This window comes from Halyomorpha halys, unplaced genomic scaffold, assembly GCF_000696795.3.
Source record: "Halyomorpha halys isolate HHAL.00 unplaced genomic scaffold, Hhal_1.1 Scaffold1050.1, whole genome shotgun sequence".
NCBI lineage: Eukaryota > Metazoa > Arthropoda > Insecta > Hemiptera > Pentatomidae > Halyomorpha > Halyomorpha halys.
In genome coordinates, this window is record NW_027104662.1 from 328,514 (window position 1) to 351,919 (window position 23,406).

The 23,406-nt window shown below is 30.6% G+C and overlaps 2 protein-coding genes across 4 annotated transcripts in view; one reads left to right on the top strand and one right to left on the bottom strand.

The window, feature by feature from the left end:
- Positions 1–7,686, top strand: part of be (ben) — a 64,964-nt gene extending 57,278 nt beyond the window's left edge. Inside the window, exon 2 of the mRNA XM_014432368.3 lies at positions 697–7,686. Within this exon, the coding sequence (XP_014287854.1) occupies positions 697–1,983 (1,287 nt within the window). The 3' untranslated portion in view covers positions 1,984–7,686. The remainder of the gene's footprint in view (positions 1–696) is intronic.
- The window catches only part of hiw (highwire), a 337,598-nt gene that overhangs the window by 294,025 nt on the left and 20,167 nt on the right, over positions 1–23,406 (bottom strand). For all 3 annotated transcript variants that reach the window (XM_014432362.3, XM_014432363.3, XM_014432360.3), the window contains exons 19-37: positions 22,951–23,104; positions 22,294–22,565; positions 21,196–21,323; positions 20,984–21,118; positions 20,726–20,817; positions 20,468–20,648; positions 20,185–20,392; positions 19,976–20,104; positions 16,899–17,038; positions 16,551–16,778; positions 16,167–16,361; positions 15,870–16,076; positions 13,777–13,911; positions 13,509–13,687; positions 12,995–13,232; positions 12,719–12,918; positions 11,353–11,561; positions 11,063–11,275; positions 10,453–10,597 (exon numbers count right to left, since the gene is read on the bottom strand). In XM_014432362.3, the coding sequence (XP_014287848.1) occupies positions 10,453–10,597; positions 11,063–11,275; positions 11,353–11,561; positions 12,719–12,918; positions 12,995–13,232; positions 13,509–13,687; positions 13,777–13,911; positions 15,870–16,076; positions 16,167–16,361; positions 16,551–16,778; positions 16,899–17,038; positions 19,976–20,104; positions 20,185–20,392; positions 20,468–20,648; positions 20,726–20,817; positions 20,984–21,118; positions 21,196–21,323; positions 22,294–22,565; positions 22,951–23,104 (3,388 nt within the window). The remainder of the gene's footprint in view (positions 1–10,452; positions 10,598–11,062; positions 11,276–11,352; positions 11,562–12,718; positions 12,919–12,994; positions 13,233–13,508; positions 13,688–13,776; positions 13,912–15,869; positions 16,077–16,166; positions 16,362–16,550; positions 16,779–16,898; positions 17,039–19,975; positions 20,105–20,184; positions 20,393–20,467; positions 20,649–20,725; positions 20,818–20,983; positions 21,119–21,195; positions 21,324–22,293; positions 22,566–22,950; positions 23,105–23,406) is intronic.

The window sequence follows — 23,406 nt, forward strand, 5'->3', positions numbered from 1 at the left end:
TAAACCCATTTGGAATATAGCGATATTTTTTTTTACAGCTAAGAAAATTGTATAATAAAGTGTTTAATTATAAGAAATTTTAAATATATATATATATATATATATATATATACACAGTGTATACAAGTGTTAAAAATATTAACATTGTTACTTTTAGTTTAAACTAAAATAATTAAATCCAGAGGAAGGAGGGTAGCTGAGAGAGTAACGATCTGAGCTACCATCTTCTGGGCTTATGTACAATTCAGGATGGGGCAGATAGTTATTAATTCTGTTATATCGACCCTAGGGTAGAGAAATACTTTGAAGTGAGGTTCACCCTGCCTCTAAAAAGGAGGTACCTTTAATTGAGAGAAAAGTGTGGCTTGAATGTAATTCTGACTGAATCATCTCCTTGGCCCAAAAACAATACTTACATGTCAATTCCTGAACTCAAGACTCTTTATGGATTGTAATTTTACTTTCTGTTTTAGTTTTAAAATTAAATTTAAATTTATTTATACACGACAGGAGGAAAATATTTTTATGATATAAAATCAATTCTGTTTTCAATATACTATTAAACAAGATAAAACAACAAAACAATGAAATATTGCTTTGTAATATACATGAATAAATAAGCTTAAGCATGTAAACATAAAATTTATGATTTTTATAAAACAATTTTAATAAAGTATAATTTTTTTTTTTTTACAGGAAATAACGCTTCAGGCAACAGGGTTTGACTACTTACCAAACACATTAGGCTCAATAGAAATAAATCGCTGTGCAACAGTTGTTGTAACCAGGAGAAGTATAAAAAACATAACACCACTAAGAAGAATTGCATTAACAAACATTGGTCAACTTCAGTTGGATGAAGAAGCATTTTACTGGGACACAACCCAAAACTTGGATAGCTATATCCATCCAGGTATTGATATTGTTATAGCAAACAGTTCCATACCAACTTTACCTTCAGAGGTCTTTAAAGGTCACATAAACTCAATAACATTACAAAGAGTGCACATTTCCTTGATAAAAGCCTTAGCTTTTGCAAATATTGCAAGGATGGAAAAAATTGAAATTTCAAATTCCAATATTGATACAATAGTCCCACAGGCTTTCAAAAAGTTTATTTTAAATACATTTATTGTAGAAGGAGGAAGAATAGGGTCTATGCCAACTTATTCAATGAATGCTGTTCAAGTAATGAATGATATAAAGTTCGAAAATGTAAATTTTGGTATTATCCAAAGCAGTGCATTGAAAATAACTGAACCTAAAGTTTTTCGTCTAAGATCATGTACTATTTCACAGTTGGAAGGAGAGGCATTTCATATTACAACGAAAGGACCTATCTTTATAGATGACAATATATTTCATTACACTGCCCGTGGAGCTTTTTTAAGGATTAATTTGGATCCAAGATCAATATATACTTCAGGAATACAAGAATTAGTTTTTGAAAATAATACACTAGATAAGTTTGAAGAATATGCATTATTCTTTAATACCTCTGGAATAAAACCGAGAATAGACCAAATAATAATAAACAGACCATGTGCATGCACTGAGTTAAATGCCTGGTCAACTAAGCTAGTCAAATTTTCTACTGATCAAACACCTAAAAACTTCGACAAACTTATGAGATGCTTAAAAGGCAAACAAGATGTGACACTTTTAGAATATCAATTAAAAAATTGTACTTCAAATACATCACGAGTTTATTTGATAGTTACCATTTTGATAGTGATTTTGATTTCCCTTCTCTGCATCTGCTCTGTTGGGTTCTGGTTATTCAGAAAACATGCTAAGAGGTATATGAATGTACCAACAAATGATGGTAACAACCGTTTGTCAGTATTATCCTCAACAAGTAATCATATCATAGTGTTACCAGAGCGCAAAATATACAGAGAAACTGAATTAAATGTGATGACAGAATGTGTAGAACCAATTAAAGAATATGTGCCACCACAAGCGATTACCCAACCTTTATAGTGCAGTGTCACAAGCTGTAAATAGATGTACAGTGATCTCAAAAGCAAAGGCATAAGTAATATTTGAAGAATTTATGTGCCTTTAAAATCAGATATTAGATATAAGTTTACGAAAATAATTTTTAAAATATTGCAAAGTAAAAAATGGAAAGTGCTCAATATCAGCACAACATAAAAGTGACATTTGTAGAATACGTCAGTATTTCATTAAGTTAAGAACAAATTACTGTTCTTATCATTGTTAAATTGTTAGTTTCCTCAAGTTTATTTTTTATGTAAATAAATTGGTCTAAATGTAAACCAAAGATTTGTATTAGTCGAAAAAAAAAATGAATGTGATTTATAACATTGTTTAAGAAATGTCATACATTACCTATTTATAATAAGTATATTAAAATTTTACAAAATTGATAAATAAAATGGCATTTCTTAACCAAGTGCTATAAATTAATGAAATATATGAACAACACAGTAAGGGACCACTCATTGAATAGTCATAGAAGAAAAGATGAAGGAATTTTAATGTAGTGGTTTATAAAGTGTTTATACTTTAAATAATAAAACACTGTATAATGTTGATAAAAGACTAAAAAAAATCACTTAAAAAATAAATAAATTGTTTTGTAGGATAAAGAGACTTTTATTTTGTACCAAGCATTGTAAATAAATCACTGTTATTGTCTGTGTTTTATTACCCTAATAAAAAATGTACACTTCATATTTAAGATAATTTTATTTAATTTCAAAACAATATACAATTAAAAACTTATTTCCTTTTAACTTACTATATTTTTTTTAAATCATGGTTCATTGAAATTTTAAATAAGTGCAAGAAATTTTCTAAATATGATATTAAATACAAAAATATCTTTAGGGAAAACTACTTTATGGTGGAATTTCTTAAATAAAATAAAAAAACAAAGCATTTTTGGTAATTAGTAAGAGATCTATCTCTAAATACTGAATAAGAGATTTTGTAGAATTTCCATCTTAATAAGAATAAGAATTTAATTGAAATGGTTACATTAACCAATATTTCTTGGCAATCACATGATATCATGATTAATATATCATTATTGTCACTAAGGGCATACAAACTGAACAGAAATGAGGCAAAGAAAAGAGCCTGAATAAGTGAAAAGATGGAAATGGAAGTTAAAGGAAACAGATACAGATGATAACAAGCAGCCGGCAATGGAATTCGTCAGGGATAAGAAAGAAATGTATTCTTTAATAAGGAAAAAGAAATGGAGAGGGGGAAGGAATACTTTTAAGAACTGCTAGAAGGGTGCAAAAGAGAAAAGAGGATCCCTTTGATTTCTAATTTTGTCCAATAGAGATGAAGAAGACTATATTAGTAAGGTTTTGTTTCAAACAAGGAGAAAGAATAGAACTCATCCAAGAATCGTGGGATACAATGATATTGTACTGGAAATGCTACAAAATATGTGAGACAATAATGCAGCACTTATTAACTATCATTAGAAGCAGAAGAAGATTCCAAAAGGTAGGGAGCCAGCTATAATAGTCCCTATTTAAAAAAAAAAAAAAAAAAAAAAAAAATAAGTAGCAGGGAGAATAAAATCATAGAGACATTTGATTCAAAATGTTAGAGCTTTTCATTGATCTCAAAAATACATTCCACAGTACAAAGAAGGAAAACATTATTACAGCCTTTGAAGAATCTATATAGATCAGGGCCAAATAATTTCTGTTGACAGCCTTTATAATTTACAGCAAAATACCAAGAAAAGAAGTAAAAGTTCCTCGGAAACTACCATTTAAGACCAATCACCTATAGTCAACTAATCTTTGCAGGTGACATGGTAGTATTAGCAAACAATGGCTCAGAAATCCAAGAACAATTCGAAGCTGCAGAAAGATTTGTTTTGGGCTTTAAATAAAAGCTTCCAATGTTTAGGTATTGGTGTGTTATGTATATAACCCCACCTTAGGACCACTAATGGACATATTCCCCTGAGCCTTGGACAATAACAATAAAATGTAAAGGATAGATAGGTCCATAGCCTCCAGGTGTAGCATAAGAATGCATAGCCAATGTGATACTTCAGAGAGGTGGAAGACAGAACAAGAAGGGACAGGTTTAGAAATAATACAATAAGGTTCAGTTTTGGCATCAATCTCATAAGAACCTAAATAGAACAATCCCAACTAATATGGTTTGGTGAACACACCAAATTATTGTCTTAATAGAAAAATGTGTTCTTGAGGAAAGTCAAGAATCACATTACATAATAGTAAGAATCGAACTATGTAAAGTATTAAAGAAGTCTTCCTTAAAAAGGACCTAAGCTAAGAACAGAGAAACAGGAGGCATGGAGGTGCTTGTATAAGCAAAAATATCATACCGCCATGTGGAGAGTGGATTTCGGTTTTAGGAAGTTGTTTCAATAGTTCTATAATTATGGATGTAATCAGAAGGAAATAACTAGAGCTAAGGAAATGAGGTTTTTAAAGACTAATATACACTATTTGAGGGTGTGAAAATTCTGAAGCCAGAGAAAAAACCTCCCAAAAAATATGGAATATTTTAAGATGATTGAGAACTAAGAAATGAGGGGGAAAAATGATGACAACTACCAACAAGAAAATAACCCATCAAAAATAAATTTTGGTCAGGACATTAACCTAATAATGCTGCAAATGAACACAGAACTATCATTAGTAAAAGAGAGGAAAACGGCGAACAAAAATGCATGTGATTCGTAGATCTCAAATGGCAAAGAAACTAACTTTGATGAACACCTTCAACATGAAGAATATAATGGGCAACCATAAGTTAGAAAAAATATAGAGCAAAGAGGTTGATCAAACCTATGAAGCTAGCCTGGGAGAAATTTGTAAAGAGGGTCTTAGACCGAGTTTATGCAACCAAATCCAAAACTAGAACCAAGAAAAATCTAGTGCTGACACCAGCATGAGAAATAATATAAAGTGTCATCTGGCATAACCATGACAATAAAGAATAATATAAACAACAAATGGCTGGCAGAGGATATTCCAGATTACGCACACATCTGAGTTAAAGCCAATGAAGGGAGAGAGAGGCAGCACTGCTAGGAAAATGGATGAAATGTAAACCTCAATCTAAACAGAATAAAATTAAGAGAATGGCAGCATACCTTAAGATTTATAATAAATAAAAGTTTGATTTATTTTAATAAGAAACAAAATTAATTTGCATTTAATGTTAGGTGATCTACTGAGATTTAATTTCTAAAGACTTGAAGATCATTAACACAAGAAACATTTTATTGGCAAAAGCAAAAATCATTTATTTTTGGAATGTTGAAATATTTTGAAATAATAAACTAACTAATAAATACATCCACTTAACTGATTGCATATCAATAGTTTAAAGCTGGCAGTTCGGCTATAAGACACCAGGCAAATTTTCAGTGAATGAAGTTATGTATATGATCGATATAGTACTGGATTTTCAACATTTTTAGAACAACAGATAAATAGACCCTATAGGAGAGCACAAGTAGACATTAGAAACATTTCCTTGTTTTAAGAATCTCAATTTAGTGAGTGTACCTGGTCACAACGGAAGTACAGGCAATGGGAAAGCTGATGAGCTATCAAAAATGGATGCTTAGTTCTCTCCTACGGGACCAGAACCCACATCAGGATTTCAAAATGACACCATCACAAAGAGGTCCTTAATTGGACATAAACAAGAATAAGAAGCAGTAGAAGGAATATGCTTAGATAAGCCAAACACTTAATTAAAAACCTTCTCAATCTAGAACTAAGTGGTCCCTAGACTAGAAATGAACTCCAATTGGTACTCAAAGGCCTTTGCAGACATAAGAGACAGATAAAGATTTGCAGAGTGGTTGATGATGAAACATGTCATTCATCCATTCAGATACTGGAGACTGCTCTACACTACATAGTATATTGGGACCAGTAGACATCACTAACATACAGCCTTCTGGGATCTCTTAGAATCCAAGAACATAAAACTTCCTCCATTGAATGGTTGTCTATTTTGAACTTCATTAGGAAAACCACAAGATTAAACTAAGATGAAACATAGGTTTCCATTGGTTACCTTGGGGTAGGCAAAAAGGACCAATAGGCCCACCTGTTGGACTTGTTTCCTCCACCATTACCAGTATCAGTAAGCATTGAGCTCAACAAAGGTTGGATACCACTATACAACCACAGTACCAAAAAGGATCTGTTAAATAGAAATAGATGGCCATATCATGAATAATTTAGTTGTTTTTTTAATATGAATTTTAACTGAAATGTATGAGTATTTGAAAGATATTCAATCCTATTGGCAAGAGATGGAATAGTTATTATGAAAAGTTATTATAGCTATATTAGCTCAGTTTGATTAAGATATTATTCAGAGAATAGTTCAAAATTTAAGAATGATGTGGCCATCCAAAAGTAATAATAGTATTTTTTTATAATAAAATAAGTACCAACTGTATTCATTACTAAGGTTTATATTATACATAAACCTATAGGAATCTGACCAACAGTGGAGTGAAATGAGGATTGTCTGAGAGTACTAGACTATAATTATAACCAGAAAAAAGAAGAAAGGAAGGGTTATAGATGAATACCACATAGAATAGGAAATGGTGAGAAAGATATGTTAAAACCATTATATGATGACACTGTTTAAGAGAGAAACTCTCTGAGCTCATAAAGGATTATGTCCTATCAATACTCACTAAGATTGGATTAAAAACTTTAATAAGAGGATGGAAAATAGAGGGTCTTTCAAGAGGAAGATACATAAATAGCTAAAACAATGTTAATATGTAGTTGGTGAGACAAAAAAATATTTGTTTTTTTTCACACACAAACTCAATCAAGACCATAATGATTTGTCTGAAATTCAAATGAAGACACAAGATGTCATTTGTATTCAAAGCCTGACTGAGCAAAGGAGTTTAAGTGAATGTAGGAAATAGGAGTTCGGAGAAGGTAAGGTATTATAGTTTCATGAGAGCCTAAACCCATACCTATTTTCTTCATTGGGGGTTTAAATAATGGAATTACAAGACAAAGTTTTTAAATGACTGATAATGTATTTTATGTGAGAAGATTATAAATAAAATCAAATTAAAGAACAGTTGGGAATATGTAAATAGGGCCATAACAAGAAAGGATAGGTAAAATATATAGTATTCTGAAGACTAAATGTTTTTTAGGGTAACTTATGATAAAAAGATTACCAGGTAAATGGAGTGCGAGAGAATAATGAATAGCAGAATATGGAATGATACATGGATCAATGGAAAAGACAAGATTATTCAATAATAATAGGTTTTAGGGGATTATATGATCAGGTTGGAATATAAACTTAATGTTTGATATAAGAATAATCTAAAAAGTAGGAAGTAGAGGTATAAACAAAGATATAATTGGTGCTGATAGTAAACAAAGGAGCAATATAGCCCTCAAGCTACCATGGATACAGATAATTAAACTATATCATGTCAGTTCTACTTAATTACAACACAATTTCTTGTGCTTATATATTATTTCTAATCAATATTTGGAAGGGAGGGATTTAAGATTTCAATTTTGTAGTAGATATTGCTATGATAAAAAAGGAGTTTGGTAGGGAGTACTGAAGGAGTTTAGAGCTCCAAGTATCATTAACAATTAATAATACACATTTTTAAATTAGATTTTAGATTAAAAAGTTCTTCCTTGACCTCAAGACAAAGACAAAAAACAATTTATAAAGTTATCAAACTTATCTTTTATTATAACAAGCTAAAATTAAATGATAAATACTGTAAATTTCGTACTATGACAGGGTATTGTCCATTATTGTTTATCTCAATCATTTAATCTCTTATATATCCTTAATCCACTATGCGACAGATGGGTCTGTGAGACTAAGTGGCATTCATTAGTCTAATTTTTATATCATGCCATACGTTAAATATAATGGATTTATTATTGTACTAGTTTATTTATTTATATGGAAATGTATCAAACACCCTAAAAAAATAAAATAAAAATACTTCTGAATCCTGAAGTTTAAGATGAATAAATATTTGTATGGATCCCTCAGACTCACCTGTTGAGCTATGGGTTAAAGAAACATGACATCCATTACTTAAACAGTTAAATGTCCTAGAGCTTTATAGCTGAATAAAAGAGAACTATATTCCATCTTCATAATCAATTTAATCATATAATGTAATGTAGTATTTATTTCAGTCTAAATCAGCCACAAAAATGGTTGTTTTGAAAAGATTGTAAGGATGGGAAGACTGAATGAGATAAAGGTAGGCTTGAAGGAATAAGAATGAAAAAATCTGGCCTATAACCAAACAATAGCAAAATAATATCCAAGAACAAAAATTAATTAATTAATTATTGCCAGTCACAGTAGCTACATTTGAACCAAATGTTATCTTGTATAAGATAATTAAGAGAAGTACTAAGTATATTTCTGCTGCTTAGTGAAGAAATACTAAATACTTTATTAAGGAGGTTTCAAACTATCAATTATCAGAAATCACATTACACATGAGATTTATCTTGATTTTTAGTGAGACAATGGAAACAAAATTAAACAAATGCATATACGAAAAGCTTTGAAACTTTCTGAAAGGAAGTACTTTTTTTGAGAAAGAAAAACTGCAAGATCGTAATAAATCGTGAATGACCGAAGAATGTTATAAAAAATCAATTCAAGAAAGCATAAAGACTGTTTTAAGTACGGAGTAGTTTATAGTACAACAGGAAGGGGTTGCAGTGGGGTCATTATTAATTACTCAATGTATTTCACATTTAAGTCTCAATGAACAACACAAGACATCATCCTTCCAACATAAATCTGTTTTAATAGAGGTAAAAACCATGTAACTACTTTGAGGCTGGATTCAGAGAAGGTATTATCATTTCATAAAGAAGTTTTTACTATTTTCATAGGTCTTTTAAAAAAAAAAAAATGTGACTGAAGCATTCCAGAAAATAAATTTAGTCAAAAAAAGCATTTTGTACTCTCATATCAGATCCAAAGTTACTATATGAAGTGTTAAGATTATAAAAAAACAGTTCACATAGAGCCCACAACTTGGCCAAAAAAAATATCGTATATTTTAAGTAATTTATATATTCTATATAATGATAAAAATTTGTAATAGGAAGAGATGCTTGTAGCAACTGGTCTAAACTGGCAACCTGTTTATGTCGGTTAAATTCCCCCCAAAACTATAATATACTTGTTAAATCACTCCTTTGCAAGAATAGTGTCCCAATCCAAAACATCACATTTTCAAATTATTTGTTAAATAAAAAGTTTACTTATTGAGTACTTTTTAATTGTAATATCTTCAAGTTCAAACTTGATCAAGAGAGGATTTACCTACTTTTTATTTTAAAGAAAGAAAAACTACTTTTTATTTTTGTCTGGACAATTAATATTCAATAACTTTGTCCAACAAAAAATAGCCATTTTGTCTATAGCGAACTAAATCAAATCTACTGTGACATCCGAACTATATGTTCTATTTCAAAAATGGTTATTAGTTTGATACAAATTTAGAACAGATGACCAGTTCGAACCAAGAGATATGAAATATCAAAAATTGTTGGCAGTAAAACATAGAAGAGACTAGATAATAAAGTACAACTTAAGAATATTCATCAAAATAAGGACTTTGATTGAAGTAACTAAACGCTGAAGATAACAGTGATTAATAATCATTTACCACATTAAAATAAAATTGTATACATAATTATTAAAATTTGGAAACAAGATTATCATGAATTACTTAAACCAACTTACTAAGCACATAAATATATATGATGTTCATTTAAAGTAATATACGAGGATATGATAGTTGAGTATGTTAGGGCAAGGATCTCAAAATGCTTGGTTTAGAAGGTTGTGGGTTCGATTACCACATGGGTCAATCAATATTTATTTTGAGGCAGTCCCTAAAAATAAATCTTGAAATTTCCACTCTGGGGCTGCATAGGTCCTCAATGGAGGACTTAAGCCATAATAATAAAACGTTAAGCACAGAGCTAGTGAGCGATTAAGAAATAAAAGCTACAAGGAATTTCTGATATTTTAAAACCTGCAGTTCTGTTAAAAACGACAGTTATAGACATGAACCAGGATATTATTTCATTGAAAGACTGCATCTGTTGAGAGCAACATGTAAGAAAAATATTGTTTAAATCAATACTGTTTAATAATAAAATAAATATACAACTTAAAGTTAAATATTCTTTTAGAAAACAATAGGAGTAAAAAAAAAAAAATGTCAATATCATACAATTTTCATATAAAAAAAATAATTTTTTACCATATTGATTATCAAAAGTTGCCTAAATCTATTAATAAAGTTATGTGATCACAATTTTAAAACACTCAGACTATACGAAGAATTTCGGTATTTACAGGAAGTCTAGGAATATGTTGATTAAAATAACAAAAATGATCACATACCTGTAAGGAAGAATCCCATCTAATGCCTGATTGATGGAGAGGGGATTTGCAAGAGCGAAGCCTTTCCCCAGCAGAGAAGAATGTTTTAGATACACTTGTTGGGCCAACTCTTCAACAGCATCCAAATCTTCTTCCACTTCATCAGCTGAAAATGAGGTGCTGTAGTCATTAGACATTTGTTTTTTTAGATCAACAAGAGGGTAAATATGAAGACCAAGTTTTGCTGATACTCATTTAAAAGTTAAAAAGTAACCAAACTGAAAATTATAAATACAATATTTTTGGATAAGAACTATATCAAAATAAAATCAGTGTTTTTTCACAAGATAAAGAGGAACCTTTATTTGAAATACAAACTAAAATACTTAGTAAGTAACCCTAAGTTTTATTTAAACAAGCAGGATGAATAAAGATAAATATTAATCTCTACCATAATTTTTTTCTATATTAATTCTTACTTAACTTAAAAACTACTGATAAACCGAATTTCACTGAAATGATCTTCCAGGATCTATATATTTCTATTCTGTGTAAAACAGTATCTATATATCAGAAGTAAAAAATATTTTAGACAAATATTATTAATGACTAACATAAGAAATAATGTTACCTGTCGAAGGAGGTAAAACTAAGTCTTTCTTAATTAATGAAGCAGAACACATTCCTCCAAGAAAGGCCAATTCTGTCTCTAACAGTTTCAATCCATCATACGTTTCACAACTCCATTCATAACCTGTCACTAGACATTTAAAGCCATAAAAATTAGCTTTATCATCTTTCACATAGTCTGAAGCAGTTTCGAGAGAAAATATTAACTCGTTCCCTAACATAAAATTATGAAATTAATTAAAAATATAAATTACTATTATAAAATACAATCTATTTGAAAAATTAAAATACCTGGCAATAGAAGAGCTGATTGGGGCCATTGAGAAACAATATTACTGAACTTATGAAGAACTGGCCAGTAAGGATTGGAATCCTCTTCATTAGAGTTACGATTCCTTAAAGCAGGGATATAAAGTTGAAGGGAATCTTCTGCCTGTGCAGTACCACATTCAGGAGTAAATTCCAAAGTCATCCATTGAACATTTTCAGAGAAAACAACTCTGAGAACAAATGATAACCAAGATAAGTTCAGAGCACATTTTTCTAAATTTATAAAGCTTCAATAGTGTATTATTTCTATCACTCATAATCCTTGAATCTACTGCTAACTATAATTAGTAGGTAAAATTGGAAAAATAAATAAGTATAAAGAAGTCACTGAATTTTGCAAGTGTAGTAAAAAATTAAGTAATAAAATAATATAATCTAATAGCATTCAACAATTGCAAGAATAATTAAATCTATAATAATTTTCAATAGCATGTAAAACACTTTTTTCTATTTTTTGACTTGTACTACATTTATATTTACATTGCTCTCCATAGATACTTCAAATCTTTTACTGTTAACTTTATAATAAAGGGAACTCAACAACTAGCACAAAAGTGAAAGTGAATTATGTTGGCAATGTACAAAGTAAATATGACATTGCCTCCATTCCTCTTTGTATAGAGCAAGTGTCGGTCCAGCTATCGTTTCCAGAAATTGCCAGACCAAAACAACACCAATTTGCTGAGGTAATTTGTTGCGTACTGCTAGGCTGGGCATTTGCATACACTAGGCAATTCTAGATAAACGAGAATATTTACAATTCCAAATGTGTAACCTCTAAATATAACGAAACCAAGCAAAAATATTTAGGTATCAACCAATAGACACTCCTCAAATTTAAAAATTCAGGAATTAGCCACAAAATTAACCTCCGGATTGGGAAACAATGAATTAAAACTACCATAGTACATAATAAACAATGACCATAAACAGTGCATATCCCAGAATCATCTTCAGCTAAAGAAATCCTTAAAACTATTAACAAAACAAATATTTAATCTCTGGTTTCATGACTATATTCCTAAAGTAAGAGGCTGGGGTATAAATATATGCAGTGTATATATATAATAAAAATATATATATACTTTTTTTTTTTACCCTCTTCCTAGTCATTTCTTACATATAGGGGTACCACCCTATTCTAACACAATGGTGGTGGGTCAAGTTTTCATTTCATGAGACCGCCACAAAAATAAAAGTCAAACTCCCAGGCCGGATTCAAACCGACGCTGCTGCAGTTCTCAGGTTTAGGCTCCAAGACTACAGATAGCCCAAAATGTATGCTATATACAAATTTTAATCATACTTCATTTATTCTGTTATATACCTGTAGTTCGATACGGTTGCAGGTTTGTAAGGATGGTCGCTTTCAACCCATGCCCTATGATTCGTTGTAGAAACGGCTGAACTGTCATGAGCATTATCATCAGATGAATGAGATGGTTGCATAAATTCATGATGCAGAAGATTAAGAGCGGATACATGAGGCAATAATTCCTGGAGTAGCCCCAAAACTTGAACAGCACTCTGAAAAATATATATATAAATATTTATAAAGCATATATAAAATATAAAAAACAAACTAAAAATATTATGAGCTTACTCGGGGATCAGAAGTAGCCAATGGACTTATATTAGCAACAACCAAAGGTAGCAATATTCGAACAAGATGGGACGAACTCAAATTGTCATATGAGTCTATAATATCAACATCTCTTCCCATTGCTAGGACCTCTGAGCACCTATTAAATATTGCTGAAGTCACATTTAAAGTGATCCTTCGAGCTTGAAATTCGATTGCCCCTTTGTTTTGAGCATGGGTTTCCGAATCTTGAGGATTACTGAAAAAAAAAAATTCTAATTAAAAATATCAAGCGATTCAAGAATTTCGTACATTTTAAAATGTTTCATAACTGGTGAGATTTAGAGTTTGTTTTCATTAAGAATAATAAAATGAAATTAGAAAAGTAATGTAATACCGAATAATCTTGTATTAATACACAGACATAAGAGGCTTTAGAAATCATTAATTATTTATGATTTAAAAAGCTATAGAAATACAAGTAATGACAATCCATTAGATCAAATATAAATAAGTAAAACAAAAAAATACCCACCTATAATACAAAATATAAGGAATCTGTCCTCTTGTTTGTGTCGTTCCATTAAAACTCAATGAACAAGTTGAAAATGTAAAGTTGGTTCCATCAGGCCCTTTCACAGAACTTAAACCACCATCACCATTACTTGTACGGCCACCATGGTTTCTCAATCTAATCGCATATTTCACTCCATCCTGCACAGTATCACAGTATGGTAAATTCATTCATAAAAACTTTAACATAACACTATTAATTGTGAAGGATTATAAATTTAATTGTTTACTTTAATAAATATTGGAAAATCAAACTTAATTTCAGCAATATCATCTGCAAGGCAATCGTCTGGACCAAATGACCCTCTAGTTAATTGTAAACTGTTCCATCTCTGAGTGTGAGTAGGATCATATCCAGTATTACTCTAAACACAAAAACACAATATCAAACATTCATAATATGATATAAAAATCTGAATTTATTATTTTGTATTTACCAAAGTTTTACAGAAACCTTTAGGAAACTTTTAATCAATAGTAGGAAAGCAATATTTTACTAAAAAAGCTCTGAAAAAAAAATCTTGAAATGCTCAGGTATGTATCAATTGAAAGGTTAAACTGATAACTATGGATATTATACTAATATATGGATATTAAATGTGATCTAATATGGTACTAAATACATCATTTTAATTTATAAAGTAATTGAATAATAAGGATACTAAAAGAGGAACTAAAACCTTTACATAACCAATTACTGATTGTGCTAATGACAACAACAAAATGATAGCACTAATGCAAAAGTTTAATTAAAAATGTTTTATAAATCAACAAGAAATTATTCATGCATTTATGAGCAAATAAGAATCACAAAAAAAGGTTGTATTGGCCAATATCACTGGAAACAGGGCCCACCTGGGTCAATTAATAATTATTTAAATAAAATAATGTTAATATCTTTTTAGCCCTCCAATGTTAGAAAAAGCAGCTGAAGGGCTCAGTTGTTAAATTGTTCCCCTACTAAAAATTCCTTTTTTTGGCAACTAACTTTACAACGTAGCTTCATATAAGTAACTTTTTCAAAGACTGTTCTACTTGCTATTAGTAAATGTTATCAAGATAAACTGAAATGATCACAGAATATTGGGGATAAAATGCGAAGGCAAAGAGTGCTCTAATTATATTTAGTGATATGGTCTTGTGATTGACAGTGAACGAACATGTTACAGGTTAAAAGTATTTTTTCTATATACTACTACAACAGAAAATAAGTTTACCAAGACATTTTTTTAAAACTGTATGGAGATGTTGACAAACTCAAGTGGTAAACTGCATAGCTAAATGATTAAAGAAATAAATTGATCTTATCTGAATAACAGTGAATTTGAATTACATAAGAAATACAAAAAATTAAAATTTAATCAGATTATTAATTTTTTATGGGCCTAAAAATTCTAACATATAAAAACAAATGAAAAATTATTAGATGTGGAGCTACCATTCTGCTTATTGATTTACAGTTTCTCCCACAATCGGCCTGATTGCCTGCTGTCTTTTCAATGAATAGATAGAAATTCAATATCTTTTTACAAATTTTTTTCCATTTCTGAAACCTCAATTAACTAAAGTGATTTCTCTGAAAGATTTTTTTTCTTTTATATATCCAGTGAAAACCCCTTACTAACAGAAAGCCAGGGGTCTGGCAATTGTATACTTTTTTCCATTGTTGAGAAGTGTCTGCTTAAAAGAGGATATACGAAATCTTATTAAAAACTTTAAACTTACATACATCTATCCAAACAAGTTTAAATAAAATAATTTAAATGAATAAAGTAAATTAATAAGATTTCATTTTTAATTTATATATCATAATATTTTTAGAATTTCATATGGACGCACAAACATATTTAAAAAACAAAAAATAAGGGGGGAGGATTTTAATAAAAACAAACCATGGACAGCAGAACAAAATGTAAACACTTTGTGTAAATTGACACAAAAACAAGTCCCTTAACAGACCAAAAATACTACATGAAAGAATAACAAAGAATAAACTCAAGATATGTGCACAATTAAATTTACATACTTATTGATATCCAACATTAAACAATTAACCTGCAGTGAGACAAGTGGATTCGTGGGATCCATAGTAATAGTTATTTTTATATATTATCAGTAATATGTCTTCAAGGTTATAACACTGGTTTTGTAAATTCTTATTAATTGTTCCTTAAATAGTTTACTAGGAGGAAGGACACTTTGAGGACAGGACATATACAAATGTTTCAAAGGGATAGATTGGAGAGAGGAGTTTCTTGGGAAAGATTTCACTATAATTTAAATTGGAGTTTTATATGGATATAAAATACATAAATGAACTTACATCATCCAAAAGTTCCAGTTCATAATCGTAGCTTCCAACTCCACCATAGACCCCAACACCAGCAACAACTATACCAGATCGATCAACAGAGAAACAGATGGCATCTGGTGATCCATTACCTGTATTCCAAGTACGACTTTGATTGGTTCTTGTAAATCTAGAAGGTGTTGCATGCAAAACCCTCCCACAGGCTCCATCCATATCATCCTAAAATAGGAATGTTAAGATTAATTGTAATAAAGAAATGACAAATTCTCAATAACTTCATTAAACTATTATATTAAAAAAAATTCTTACAGTTGTGCCACTAGCAAAGATTGCTAGTTCGGCTACAATACGAGCTAAAATGTGGCAGGCATTAAAAGACAGTTTTGTAGAGTAAGAAAGAGGAGCCCCATACAGACTCTCTTTCACTGGGATGGTCACAATATCCAATAGCCTGTCCAGAACATCACGTAAGACCCAACCACTACCACTTCCTCCTCCTTCGACCTGATAAATAATGATAGATATCAATAGTAATGATTAAGTCAGAATGTAGCGATGATTACATTAATTAATATTACCACCACATGTAGAGTAAAAAAGAATAATATAAAAAAGAAATGTCTGAACATTTTACTAAGTGAAATACAAAATATATTTTCAATTTTTTATTTAATGCAGTAAAATTCAACAAACCTGACTCCTATAACTCATTTGCTCGACTAGTATAGGATAGTAGTGTGTATCAATGCATGGCATCATTGGTAAACCTGAGTTATCAGAAGGAGAAAGTTGCTTTTTAAGAGAATCTGATACATCCATATTAGGACTTAAAATAGGAAATGTAGATCGCAGACGGATTGAAGGGCATCTGAGAGAGGCAAGAACTGATGTTAGCAATTGGTCCACTCCTTCATTGTTTTTCTTCCAAAAAAAAAAAATCATTAATTAAATGTAACACAATGTAAATTTTATTGATGAAAGATGTAAATCTCAAAAGGCTAAAAATCATGAGCTTTTTAGGTAGATGAAAAATCTACTTACTTTATTAATAATAGCCAGTAAATCACAAAGTGCAGTCCATTTCAAATAAGCAGTAGGATAAAATGCATGAAAACATGAAACAAATGTATGATGACACTCATCCATTATTTCTTGAACAAGACGTTTGTTGGCACCAACAGCTAAGAAAAAACATATTTAATATAAAAAAACCTCCAAAAAAATACATCACATCCTATAAATTTCAATTCCTGAAAATTTATTCATACATTACTTTAACAAAATAAATAGTCTGAATAAATATGATGATCACTAAAATTTGATGATGAGAAAAAGAAGGTGAGGAAGGGAAGGGTGAGGTCAGGATAACACTAAGAGGTATTTATTTTATTTTGTCAACATTTTAGCTCTTCTTCAGGGAAACAATTGTTGAAAATACTGGAAATAGTTGATGTTTAAATTTAGAAACACATAATTATTGAGATATATATATTTTTACAAAACATAGTAGTGGTTCATCATTATTAAGTAACTAAATTTTTGGATTGACTTTGAAAATGACTTCTTAAATATGATAATGAGGTCCCATTCATTGAAAATTCAGTCAGTATATTATATCATGCAAAAACTCTACTAACTTGCCTATAATTTTTTTCCATTTCCATAGTAGTATATACAATGGCTTGATAAATCATTCAGTGTCCAATTCTAGAAAATACTGATTGTATAGTCTTTAGATGTGGACTGTAGGTATTGTTAATAGGATGAATAAGGGATTTTCTCCAAGAAATGGGGAATACTGAATTTTGGAGGAAAACTATAAATAAAAAGGAGAGCAAGCAGCATTTCAGGTAGGTAAAATTCTATCAATTTAATACTATTAAAGTCTGTGGAATTGGTACAAGATTTCATTATAGAGAATACAAAGTCTGTAGGAGAGATGTCGGAAAAATAAAAATTAGGAAAAGTAGGAAGAAGAGGATAGTGAAATATTGCAGGATATAGATAAAAAAGTAAGACTTTAATTCAAAAGGAGAGACAGGGAAGATCGATAAGAAGAGGATTTGCCAAGATGGAGTTGGCAGATAAATTGTCATTTTAATTTAGAATCAGGAGTAGAGGAAATGGTTCCACGAAAGTACTTGATTTTGTTCGCCTAACTTTTGTTTGTATCAAGTTGTGGAGCACCCAAAAAGCTTGATAGTCATCTGCTAGTCTTGTAAGTTTGAAGGATCTCCAGGCCACTTCAAGCCTCCTTTGCACATCTCTTATTTCCTAATACATCCAGGAACAAAAGGTAGAAGTTTTGAGAGGGGTATGTAAATCAAGAATACTGAGGAAATTGGAAGTTAAGACGTCTATCATAGAATCAATAGAAATAGATTTAGGTATAGGAGAGGAGGATAATTATGTTGAAGTCACCAGAAATTATTATAGAGGAAATGCCAGAATGTGTTATAGAGGAATGATTCAAATGATGGGTCAAAAGTAGAATGCTAGACATGTCGGAAAGGAAAAGGGATGGTATAGGAAATAAGGGAAAAGAGGCTAAAGTTAGAATATAATGTATATGGCAGAAAAGTGATGAACTAATCTATATGAGAAGGAAACAATGATTATAAAAGTAAACAATAAAGAATTTTGAAGAAAAGAATGAGGAAATACAAAAACAAAATTAATTAAAACACAGAAAAATAATTCAATTAAAATAAATAAAAGTAAATCTATTGAATGAAGAATATTAAATCAATTAAAATAAAGAAAACCCAATATTTCCGGAGTTATGATATAATGATTTCTAGTTCAAGCCCATAAGGTAAGCCAAGTGCAGACAGTGTGTAGATAGGTACCGAAGTGGCCAGATTCATTTAAATTAAAGGATGGCCATTATTCCTCTGGCAACACATTCTACCAGACGCAAACCATACATAATATAGTTTGCCTCCTTCTCTCTTCTGCAAGGTGAACAGAGACTGCCTGACAAAGTGTGGTACAATAGGTGGCAGTCATAGATCATGTTTTCTGGATCTGTATTGCTCCAACATGTCAAGGTCCTCCATGCTGAACTGAACCCAAGCCAGTTCCTATACTGGTCACCAGGGCCACTGGAGTCTTTCCTACATGGACTGGGATGCCCCTAATCTTGACCATCCTACAAAGCAGTCCATAATTAGCCTTACTTCAAGTTCTCCAGCACGTGATTTAAGAAATTAATTTTCTATAGTCAGGTCCTCTATGTTCTTGGCATGGCCCTCAAGGAGGACTTTGATTTTGAGAACCTCTAATTCAATTCAAAACTAAATTCCTCACATTTTACAAGAGATACTCTCAGTCTTTTACATGTGCCTTGAGTCAATTTAGTGATTATCTCTGAAGAGAATAGCTCACTGGCTTGTAGTGGGCTCATCTTAGTCAGAGTGATTTTTTTCCAAGGCTTAAGTATCTATTTCTTTAATCTGTAAATTATAACACATGCCATGGTAAATGACCCTACATTTACTATAACAGCATTAGATCGCTCCTCTCATGCCTAGTGATAGCACCTTTATATATCGAGTACTCTATCATTTTGAAAGTTAAATAATAAATAATTTTAACATCTGAAGTGATGTTTAGAAATAGCTTTCAATACTTCAAGGATTAAGGATTAAATGCCCCCAATGAGCTGTACCTCAGTAAAACCCCAATACTTTCTTCTTTGAATTTTAATAAATCGCTGGTGAATAAAGTATGTGGTTGGTGTAACTATTGATCTAAAGTGTAGCTTGAACAAGTCAATAAAAAATTAGTAAAACAACAAATTATTGAAATAAAAGGTATTAGAGAGAGAAAGAGAGGTATATGGACATTGTTAACTGGTTACCATCTCAGATCAGATCTGAGTGGTATTTATTATGAGACTGAGAAGTATTTATTTTATTACTAAGACAATTCAATAATGCCTAATTAATTAGATTACTTTATAAATTAAAAGTCTCATCTGTCTGTTTATCTGTACTTAATATTTTAATAGAATAATTTTAGTTTTTAATGTTAATATATCTAAAAAATTACGACAAATTAGTTTTTAGCTTCATACAGAATTTATAAGATAAAAAGGTTTTGTTTTATTAAGGTACCCAAAATTCCTTTAGGCCTTGGGTCGCACATCACTGAGGTATCAGAAAGTATTTGTTTTAAAAGAGCCCTGATATCTCCAACACATTCTGCAAGCAGAACAGATTCTGGTAACTGCCTTTTACATGAAACTGTAACAGTAAGAAGATATTATTTATAAGAATCATCAATCCATATAATAGACCTAATATTATAGATTCAGAAATCTTACTCTGATTTGGATAAATTTCATTTGTATACATTCTCAGTAAGCGCAATGAAGCTTTACTAATGTACACTAGCCTTTCTTGTTCCTGCATTGCAACACGGTATTCATACTGCTCTGCAGAAACGTAAACAGCATTTATCATTTCAAGGAGACCAACTTTGAAAGTGTTCCAACTCCATTGGAGTAATGCAAGCAACGATTGTAGACCATCCTTAACCAATATAATAAGATTAAAATTATATTTAAAAATAAGATTTTAGTTATTTGATTAAACTTAAGGATATACCCTTGAGACAGTACGAGAAAACTCTCTGGAAAGAATACATGCAGGTTCAGTAGAGTCTGTCTGTCTATTGGTTGCTTGGCTTTCTGGAGTAACAACTCTATATAGAAGTTGCGGGATCTGCCCAGCATTAACATCAGTTCCATTGTTCGACTTCTTAGAGGATTTAAAATAAAATATGACTCTATAAATGAACAGAAATAGTTGTAATTGTGAAACTATTTAATAATAACAATTTAAGTTAAAGTTCAAGCAACTCACTGGTCTTCTGTAGTGACCATTCCTTGCCCACTGGAACCACAGTCACTAGAAGGTCCGCTAACTCTAGCCCAAGCTACATACCATCTGTGAGCCTGAATAAATTGTAATTTCTTTATTTAAACAGTAGGTAATTTTGAGGTAAAATTATAAGGTTCAGAAACATTCAGAATAGATCAATTTTGTGAACCTACTAAGAATTAAAACAAAAAGAAATCTTAATACTAAAAATGAAATCAATCACAATTTCATACTACTAACCATAAGTGGAATTGGTTCCTCAAACAGCATGGGATATTTTTGCCTTGGACCACATTCATAGGGTATTTCTTCAGTTTCAGCCAATAATTCACCATCATTTTCTTGCTCTCCGCCTTCAGTTCCAATGTCAAAAAGCTACAAAGGGTGAAATATAAAAATGATGAAATAAAAAGTGTTTCTAACCCTGAATTAAAGAAATCATGATAAATTACCTTTATCTTCCCAGTGTACTCCCCTCTGCCGCCAAAGAGACCAAAACCACCTATCAATATATCTGTGTCGGGCATGAATCTAACAGCTTCTATCGAATGGCCAGAATATCCCCATCCACCACCATGACCTAATGGAAAATTTGCAAGAAAACATGTGCATTCATAAAAAAATTACTGAATTCATTTCTAGACTTCTTTCAATTTCATAGTAGAACCTTGCTAATCTCAGTTCCACAAGTCTGACCCTCTGAGTATTCTAACTAACATAGTGACCCTACGTACCCAACACCCTGACAGCACTCCAACCACTGCTGTGACAGCAGACAGTACCATAGCCATTTGTGCAGTGGTTATGTTTAGTTTCAAACACATAGTTCATATCATAATATCATTGCACATTATGTGAGTTAACTTTTGTAATAAATATCTAAACATTGACGCATTATTGAATGTTTTAAAACTAAACAAAGTTTCAGATAAAAACAAACACTTTCCTTAAACTTCAGACCAAATGGGACATCTATTTTTGAAATATAGATGTTTCATGGAAAATGTAGATTGATATTAGGTAATTTTTACTAAATCCCAAACTTTCTGCTAAATTTGGGAAAAACAGGACAAGTTGTTTTTGAAATATATGAGTACAGTGAGAAATATGTTTATGTAGGCAGAAATGAGAGTAGAGGACAGAATTTCATAATATCAACAAGGTAATAACTAGTAAACAGACGAGGAATCAAATTTGTTCCATGATGTATAGAATATGAAGTAAAAATTTTCGATTCTGGGGACATAATTTTTTTCTGATATCTGGCTGGCATGAATACAAATCTTCCCTATTTTCGGTAGTGAAGAAGTAAAATTTACTATGCATAAAAAAAAAAGAAAAAAAGAAGTAGATTAACCTATTGTTAATATATAATACATAAAGCAAGATAAGAAAAAATGGAATTATTTTTTATGAAATAGGTGAAATATATTTTGAATTAAAGTGAATTTGACATAGATATTTTTTTCTTGTTTGATAGAAAATAAGTATAAAATCATTTCTAAAAAAAAAAGAAAAAAAAAACTCTTCAAATTCAAATGAAAGCTTACTTTCAAATCTTGAAACAGTAGAGAAGTCTTCCTTAGTGTAGACTTTAGAATGGGCTTGTCGAGTCCTCTTTTCATCAGTTGTAGGGGATAAAACAGTTTCAATCGATGTTAGTGTATCTAGGGCTGCTAGAATATGAAGAGCTGCTTGAGATCTGGTGACTGTGTGCCCTTGTACTGTTGGCAAAGCAAGCTGGCCAGAAAGAAGAGACCAAGATCCAAGTCCACCCTCGGAGCAGACTTGGTTATAAGTGAGAAGTTGACCGTTTCTATAACTGTTAAGAAAAATAACAATACACAGTTAAGTAGTTTGAAATATAAAATTACTAAAAAAAAAAAATCATAATTATAACAATTTTACTATACTTGCTTCCTAATCTAGAATATCTTTTAAAATAAAAATGTGGGGGAATAATATTGAAAGGGAATATACAGAATATTGATAAATAAAACAAGATTTAAATAAGGGTGATACAAATTTTTTTCAAAAAACTAAGCCAATGAAGTACAAATAAACTAAAACGTTTTAACTACAAATATTGACGAAGCTCTAGAAAGTTTTTGAAATGTAGGTGAAAAATAAAAAAAGTACTAACATTTTTAAATTAGCATTTAAAGTGAAAGAAGAATGAAATAGTATTATAATAATTTATCAGTTACCTCCATAAAACATTATAAATTGGATCTAAGCACACAATGCTTTTGGAAAAATCAACTTGATTTTCTTCACCAAAACTGCAACAGTTTCCATCACGTTTGTTGATAACCAAACAATTGAAAGATTTGTCTTCATCACTCTTTTTCGGCACCAAAACTAGAAAAAAATAATGAATCATTTAGACAAATGTCTTATTTTCAGGCAATGTTATTTAAAATATATATAGGAAATAGTAGAAAATTTAACCAGTTAAATTAGCAGTAAATTTATCCAAAATTAGAGAGAATTAAACTAGGAAGGAACCACCCAATGGTGAAATATCCAACTTAAATAGTTTTTGAGTGATCACTTCCTAATAAACAAAATATGTAATGTTTAAAAAAACACAAAACTTGAATTTCCTCCTTTTCTGTGAAGAATCAGACTTTGGCCCACATGAATTTTTTGTTATTTTTGAT